The sequence below is a fragment of the Sapajus apella genome, unplaced genomic scaffold (genome assembly GCF_009761245.1).
Source record: "Sapajus apella isolate SASKATOON/1434 unplaced genomic scaffold, GSC_monkey_1.0 scaffold148, whole genome shotgun sequence".
Lineage (NCBI taxonomy): Eukaryota > Metazoa > Chordata > Mammalia > Primates > Cebidae > Sapajus > Sapajus apella.
This window is the reverse complement of record NW_022437088.1, coordinates 1,915,624-1,924,148: the sequence shown is the minus strand read 5'-3', so window position 1 is coordinate 1,924,148 and position 8,525 is coordinate 1,915,624. Positions and strand designations below refer to the sequence as shown.

Sequence of the window (8,525 nt, the reverse complement as noted above, 5' to 3'; positions counted from 1 at the left end):
TGAAAGTACAGTGACTTCAGTGACATAGGTCAGTCCCAGATATTCAAAACAAAAACGAAGTTGGTTCTATCATTTGGAACATTCTTGCTGTAGGTAGGCTGGCACGATTCGAACGACTTGTTCTGCAAAAGTTGGATCAATGCACTTTTTCTGCAAAGTCTGGTAATTGCACTTGCGTGAGTGCACACATTTGCCTGTGTGATGCACTCTTAGTTGTGGGAGGTGGTTTCATACCATCCGACGGCATTTTCTCTGTGACTGCCTACGGGTTAGGGCGCCGGTCCCACCCTAGCCCTGCCACTTCGTGGCAGGCTTCGTGTCTCCCAAAGCCACGCAGGGACAGCGCCCAGGTTCCCACACCCACCCAAATTCTAGAAGGAGGAAGGAAAAGGGCGGAGGGCGACACCGCGCACGCGCGTCAGCGCACGCAGGCGCAGTCTCTCTCCTTCCTGATCGCCTCGCGCTCCACCCTACCCGAAAGTAAAGGCGGGAAGCGATTGGCCACGCTGGTTGCCCATCAGACCAGGATCTCTCCTCCTCAACACAATTGGCAAACGGGAAAAAGGCCAGTCCGCCGAGGTCTTCCTACCCCTTGGAGACTCAGCGCCACCGCGGAAGCAGCTATTGGCGGAGGCCCGGGGCCGCGACTGCTCACTTCCGGCGCGGGCCTAGACGATTTCTCCCCCTTCCCCGCAGTCACCCTCCGCCTTCCCACCCCCCGCCCTTCCACCATGGCCGCCTCTGTGTGGTGTGGGGAGACGCTGGTCCTCTGTGTCCTCCCATAGCGCTTATTGCCTCACCCTCACCCCCTAGGGGCCGGATCCAAAGGCGCTTCACTCCCCACGCCTTGGGGCATCAGCCAGGAAGGTTTCCTACCCCCTCCTTCGGGGCAGGACTCCTCTTACCCCCACTAGGAAAAGAGGCAGAAACTTAGGGTTTTTCCTCCTTTTCTTAGGGTCAGACGCTCTTAGGGTCCACTTCTTCGGGGGCGGAAGCCATTCCTACCCTTCCCATAGGGGCGCAGGCCCTTACCCCACTGTACTTCGGAGCCAACGGCTTTCCCTCAGCACTGCCACCCCAGAGTCAGGACCCAGAAAACTGTTTGCCTTCGCCCCCAACGCAGGCGCGGCATTTTGGAGAGGAGGGAGGAGTGGAGAAGACAGGGGCCCTTGCTCTCCCCTCCCCAGCTTGTTCCTCTTGCTCCCCGGTCCCTGGCAACCCAGAGTTCCCGATTTCTAGGACTTTCCATCCAACCACTCCCTGACCTTTTCCCATCTCCTCGCTGCAGCCATGGAGTTGCAAAAGGGAAAAGGGGCAGCAGCAGCAGCAGCTGCTTCGGGAGCAGCGGGAGGTGGAGGAGGAGGAGCGGGAGCAGGAGCCCCAGGAGGGGGGAGGCTGCTACTTTCAACCAGTTTGGATGCCAAGGATGAGTTAGAGGAGGTAGGTGTGGGGGGCGGGAAGGGAGTTAAGAAATTGGGTTTTGGAGGGATACTGGAGCGGATACCGGGTTGGGGGACGGGGGGGGCGGGGGAGGAGGCTTTCAAGTTTTTTCTGAAGCAACACAAACACTGCTCCAGCTTCCTGCTCCTAAAGGAAGAAGTGTGGGCCAACTTCCTGGACAGGTTGTCATAGTAACAGCAGCCACTAGTATGAAAATGGGTAGGGGGTGTTGGTGAAGGAAGGATACAGCCCCCAGATTTACCGAATTGATTTTTGATATTCCTTTCCACATACATACCACAGCTGTTTTTACTATCAACCCTGTTTCAGACTTAGGTCATATATTGAATTGAGACGTGTGTGTGTTAGATGTTTGGGGGCTGATGAGAGCTGGCAGTAGACCTTGGACCCTCCTGTTAGATGCTATCATTGATTTCATGTGGACACAACCAATTGCTAATGATGTTAACTGGGCATTTAGAATGAGTGAAGACTTAAGAAAAGTGAGTAGTGTTTAGTTTGGTGGCATTTAGCCACAGTAGTGGGGTGAATGATACCTAGAGGAGTCTCCTTCAGAACCAGATAGCACACGCAGAGGAGAGAACATATGGTTCTAAATAAGAGGACAGAGTGAAGCAATGCAATGGACCTGTATGAGGACGTTAGGGGACCTGATAGTTGCCCCTCCTGTCCTCTTCCCCACCTTCTTCCTCCTGCCTCTACCATCCCAGAGTTGATCATGTATACCTTTCCACTGCTACAAATAGTATATATACTTAGGAATATGAGATCCAGAACTGCAACGTGATTGCTCAACTGTTCGTAAGACCTAATATTCAAGTCGGTGGTTATCCAGCAGTACATTAACAGGCCCTGGCTCTTCACTGGCCGTTTCCCATCTTCTGACTTTATGAGATATTAGAGGATGGGCAGGCAGATGGGTGAAATTCAGCATTTAGATTTAAAAAAATGGGTCAGATACAAGATGGTAGAATATATATGCAAAAATGAACTTTGTAAATCAAGAGGTAGCTGGATAGTAACTTTGTATTATACACCAGCAAATGTCTATTTGCTGTCTGCCTTCCTATCATGCTTTTCTCTCATAATTCTCTGGGCATTCAGGTAAATCAGAGTTTGTTTCCTGTTGTCTGTACTTATCAGCTAAGGTAGATATAATTATGAATGTAAACAATGTATTCCCAAAACAAGTGAGAATGACTTTAGGACTGCCTGGCAATTGAAATTATCTATTTTTTTTTTTGAGATGGAATCTCGCTCTGTTGCCAGGCTGGAGTGCTGTGCTGCAATCTTGGCTCACTGCAACCTCCCCTCCTCCTGGGTTCAAGTGATTTTCCTGCCTTAGCCTCTGGAGCAACTGGGACTACAGGCGTGTTCCACCATGCCCAGCTAATTTTTGTATTTTTAGTAGAGACGGGGCTTCACCATGTTGGCCGGGCTGGTCTCGATCCCTTGACCTCGTTGTCCCCTCGCCTTGGCCTGGGATTACAGGCGTGAGCCACCATGCCTGGCCAGAATTATCTACTTTTTAAGAAATGGCCACTGTCATTGTCGAAGTATTTTTTAATCCCTGTGTACTAGCACTGGAGCTCTAGAAGTATAGAAAGTCAATAATGACTGCCTTTGATCCCTCCATCAGAGTGGAGGGCAAAAGACCCAGGGGTTGGAATTGCTACCCTGATTCTTAGAGGCATCATATGCTTCTGCTTTAATTCAATTCACCGGATAGTACAGCATCCTGTTCTGAGCAGTGACGTGTTTGCTACTAAATGAAATGATGCGGCAGGAGGGGACCGTCAAAGAGGGGAAGCATGTGCATTTTCTTGCTTTTTTTTATGCTGAGAGTGAACTTTCAACTGTTCCCAGGGAAAAGGGAGAGGGAGGGCCTCTCTTTTTTTCTGATCTCCGTAATGTGAATGTTTCCCAGTATGTCTCAGACTCCCTTCTCTGCCCTTTGTCCTTTGCATTTGAATTTTCCAGCAAGGCTTGCCACACAATTTTTTTTTTTTCCCTATGTGTGTGGTTCGGTTATCCCTACTAAACCAGAGGGTCTCTAAGGGCAAGACTTACTGGGTTCTTCCTCTGGGTCTCCCCACAGATGTCTGCGCACAGAAGTTATCAAAACCTGGTGTTGACCGACTGATCTCTGCTTGTTCTGGCTTGGTTGTTTTCCTACCTATTGCCCAGGAACACAGAGGTAGTTCTGACCATATATGCTTACTGTGGGCTGGGTCTGATAGGAAAACAGGATGGAAGACATCTGAGGTCTGTCTTTCAAAGCTTATCTAATGGCTTGAGTTAACACACCCACAAGGAAGGTTAAAAAACAAAAACAAAAACAACAAACAGACTGGTTAGAGTAGTGAAGTGACTGGGGTTATTACAATTGGGTGTGATTAGGAGACACCTTTAGAGATCTGGAGTAGGAAGCATTGGTCAAGAGCATCCCAGGCAGGAACTCTAACTCTTCTACCCTAGGGAGCATTTGGTGTATCCTTTCTTCTCTTTGGCCCCGTTTTTCCCTTTGAAGGCGGAAGTCTTCTTGCCCATTCCCATCCTAGTTTGGGGAGGAGATGAGATAAAAATAGTGCCAGAGATTGAAGGAGTTTAGAACATGTAGTTTCTAATCTCATGAGCCTTGGTAGCTCCTGGTTTTTCTTTTGCCAAAGAGAGACCAATCACTTTTAAATCAGGCTGATAGCGGGAGGCCAAAGAAGTCAGAACTTCCTCTTAAGCCCCGGATAGGTTTCAGGGTTTCATTTGGTTAGAGGTACGTCCCTATCAGGTTTTCCCCAAGAAATAATGCATACCCATATGTGGGGAATGTCCAGGGAATGGGTTTTGAGTCACTTCTAGTTTTTGTCCCGTTAAATCATAATTTCATTTATGAGTGACTCATGGTTGTAGAATACTTTGAACCCAGCTTGTTCAATAACTCCTTACCTACATGACTCCTTAGAGACTTTTTTTTTTTTTTTTTTAATCTTTTAAAGACGGAGTTTCACTCTTGTTGCCCAGGCTGGAGTACAATGGTGTGATCTTGGCTCACTGAAACCTCCGCCTTCCGAGTTCAAGTGATTCTTCTGCTTCAGCCTCCCAAGTAGTTGGGATTACAGGTGCCTGCCACAATGCCCAGCTAACTTTTTGTGTTTTTAGTAGAGATGGGATTTCACTATATTGGCTAGGCTGCTGTCTAACTCCTGACCTCGTGATCCAGCCGCCTCAGCCTCCCAAAGTGCTGGGATTACAGGCTTGAGCCACCAAGCCCAGCTGTCCTTAGGGATTTTTATGACTTCCCATATGGAGTTCAGTGGCACGATCTCAGCTTACTGCAACCTCCACCTCCTGGGTTCAAGTGATTCTCCTGCCTCAGACTCTTGAGTAACTGGGACTACAGGTGTGCACCACCACGCCCAGCTAAATTTTGTGTTTTTAGTAGAGATGGGGTTTCACCATATTGGCCAGGCTGCTCTTGAACTCCTGACCTCGTGATCTGGCTGTCTTGGCTTCCTAAAGTTCTGGGATTACAGGTGTGAGCCACCACACCCAGCCAGTGCATGCCTTTTACCAGACGGTATATTCACTTGGCTGAGGGAGGGGAAATGGAAAGGTTAGAGGGGTTCGTACAGCTTGAATCTCCAGCTTTGGGTATATACTGGCAAACAGAAAGGGCTTCTCCCCTTCCTCCCCCATCTCATCTGCTACTGCTGTCATGGAAACCATGGTCAGGTAGTCTTAGTATTAGAAAAATTAGTTCAGGAGCTCCTAGAGAGTGTAAATATTTTCTCAGCTCTCTAAAGTACCGTCATAGAGGGCTTAACTCTGAACAGAGCCATTCTGCCAGCAATTGTTGGCATCTGAACCTATGATTCAATTTTTACTAAGAGCCTCTAGAGACTAGGGGAAAAGGGTTGCTATTACTTGATTGTAGGGATCTGGCTTCCTGTGGCTGTCTTTGAAGGGATGTATTCCTTTGTCACCCTGAATGATTTGTAATTAATTTTTCCCATCCTTGTTTGGAAAAGTAATTTCTATTGTTCAGGAAGAGTAAAGCATCCTTTATACTTCTTGTTGCCTGTGAACAGAAATGACTGGCCATCACATTCTTTCCTCATTGCAGTTATCCACCCATCCAAATTCTGGACTCTCACTTTCTACAACCCGAGCTGGGCCTCTCTGTTCCAAGAGGCCACTTTTCTCCTTCACTGGGCAGTGACCATAGAATTGACTCAGGCCTCTGAGCAGAGCTCACGGGAGCTGGGGAAGGGGCCTAGAGAAACTGTTCAGGCCAAGGCCTCTCAGCCACAGATCCATTGCCAGAGACTCAGCTAGCCCATAGGGCTGTGTAGCCAGCTTTGCAGGATCCTGGTACAGGGTACGTCATTCAGGCTCCTCCCTCTCCCCTACTGTTTCCTCTTGTCTCCTGGAAGACAACAGTTTATAGAGAGTAGGTAGGAGAGAAAGATTTTTAGCCTGGTCGGGCACTTATCTATATCCTATGGTAGGAGTTTTCAGGAATCTTTAAAGGCCATCCCATTAGAAGTAGTGGCTGGGAATGGGGAGCTTTTAGTCCTCTAAATTTAGTTGTGTAATGGCTGAGCTTCCCACAAATTGAATAGGGTTTTTTGTCTGTTTGTTGTTTTTTGTTTTTCTTGAAATAGAGTCTTGCTCTGTCACCCAGGCTGGAGTGCAGTGGCATGATCATTGCTAACTGCATCCACGACCTCCTGGGCTCAAATAATCCTCCCGCTTCAGCCTCCCAAGTAGCTATAGGCACACCACCACAAGCAGCTAATTTTTTTTTCGAGACAGAGTCTCACTCCGTCTTGGAATGCAGTAGTGTGGTCTTGGCTCACTGCAGCCTTTGCCTCCCTGGTTCAAGTGATTCTCCTGCCTCAGCCTCCTAAGTAGCTGGACTAAAGGTGCGTGCCACCACATCCAGCTAATTTTTGTATTTTTAGTAGAGACGGGGTTTCACCATGTTGGTCAGGCTGGTCTCAAACTTACGACCTCGTGATCTGCCTACCCCAGCCTTCCTGGGATTACAAGCGTGAGCCACTGTGTCTGGCCCACCTAGCTAATTTTTAACATTTTTTTTTTTTTTTTTCGTAAAGACAATTGCCTAGGCTGGTCTTGAACTCCTCTCCTCAAGTGATTCCTCCCCACCTTGGCCTCCCAAAGCACTGAGATTACAGGCATGAGCCACCGTGCCTGGCTGAAAATTGAATAGATTTTAATTTAACCGAGGCTGTATGCTAGGTGCTTTCACATATGTTACTTTGTTTAATCATTACAGCAACCTTGTGATAGAGGCATTATCTCTGTTATGAGGGGTTTTACATGGCTAAATTACCCAAATTAGCCTCAGGCTGGCAAGTGGTAGAGGGTTCTTTCTATGGTATGCCTCCTGTCAGTTTGCTTATTGGCTAGCTGCTGTTTGATTTTGCCTTTCCTCTCCATTGATTCAGCAGAGATTTTTTCTTTTGATAGGAAAGAATATCTAGAATTTTAGAATGCTATGTCACTGCTCGTTCACCATCTCCTTCGCTGAAATTGCTTGTTAACCTAGGCTGTGTACAGGGCTCCCCACAGCTCTCCTATCAAGAACAGTCTGAACCTAGCAGCTGGAGTAATTGATTTCACAGTCCTTGATAATTATCTTGGGTAGAGAGGGATAAGATTTTTTTTTTTTTTTTTTGAGACCGAGTTTCCCTCTTGTTGCCCAGGCTGGAGTGCAATGGCGTGATCTCGGCTCACCGCATCCTCTGCCTCCTGAGTTCAAGCAATTCTCCCTCTTCAAGCAATTCTCCTGCCTCAGCCTCCCGAGTAGCTGGGATTACAGGCTTGTGCCACCACACCTGGCTAATTTTGTATTTTTGGTGGAGATGGGGTTTCTGTATGTTGGCCAGGCTGGTCTCGAACTCCTGACCTCGGGTGATTCACCCTCCTTGGCCTCCCAAAGTGCTGGGATTACAGGCATGAGCCAGCGTGCCTGCCTTTTTTTTTTTTTTTTTTTTTTTTTTTGAGATAGGGCCTTGTTTTGTCACCCAGGCTGGAAAACAGTGGTGCAATCAAAGTTTATTATAGCCTACAGCTCTTGGGCTCAACTGATCCTCCTGCCTCAGCCTCCCAAGTACTGGGACTACAGGTGCACACGGCCATGCCTGGCTAATTTTTAAGTTTTTATAGAGATGGGGGAGTTCTCCTCCTATTACCCAGGCTGGTCTTGAACTCCTGGCCTCAAGTGATCCAACCCCCTCAGGCTCCCAAAGTATTGGGTTTATAGATGTAAGCCACTGTGCCCGGCAAGAGGGATAAAATTTAAAAAGAGAGGAAGCCCAGCTAGAGGTTTTTCCTTCCCTCCCCTTGTCATATAGGAGCTGGACTAGGTAATACTGGATCTCAGAGCTTGTGGGAGAGGTGGGCTATGAGAGTCATAGCTCAGCTTTCATGTGAACTTACAGCTCCTTTTCGCAAGTACACAGGTGCTTTTTATTCAGGCTCAGCTGCCAATCTGACCTAATTTGGGACATAGTTAGACCTGATATTGGGTGAGTAGTTTGGGGCTTATTTTAGGTTGATATTTTGTAGCTATGAGAGCTACAAACACTTGCCTTGCCTCAACACTCAGTTCTGCCCTGTGCCATCTATACTTTTTTTTTTTTTTTTTTTCTTGAGACGGAGTTTCGCTCTTGTTACCCAGGCTGGAGTGCAATGGTGCAATCTCGGCTCACTGCAACCTCCGCCTCCTGGGTTCAGGCAATTCTTCTGCCTCAGCCTCCTGAGTAGCTGGGATTACAGGTACATGCCACCATGCCCAGCTAATTTTTTGTATTTTTAGTAGAGACGGGGTTTCACCATGTTGACCAGGATGGTCTCGATCTCTTGACCTCGTGATCCACCCGCCTCGGCCTCCCAAAGTGCTGGGATTACAGGCTTGAGCCACCGCGCCCGGCGCCATCTATACTTTTACACAGGATGGTCATAGACAACCTGAAGATAATGGTAAAGGAGAAACATGATTGTCACTCATTCTTTTTTTTTTTTTTTTTTTTTTTTTTTTT

General features: G+C 47.8%; 1 protein-coding gene across 1 annotated transcript in view; it reads left to right on the top strand.

The window, feature by feature from the left end:
- Positions 1–705: 705 nt before the first annotated feature.
- The window catches only part of INTS3 (integrator complex subunit 3), a 48,446-nt gene continuing 40,626 nt past the window's right edge, over positions 706–8,525 (top strand). Inside the window, exon 1 of the mRNA XM_032265136.1 lies at positions 706–1,440. Within this exon, the coding sequence (XP_032121027.1) occupies positions 1,291–1,440 (150 nt within the window). The 5' untranslated portion in view covers positions 706–1,290. The remainder of the gene's footprint in view (positions 1,441–8,525) is intronic.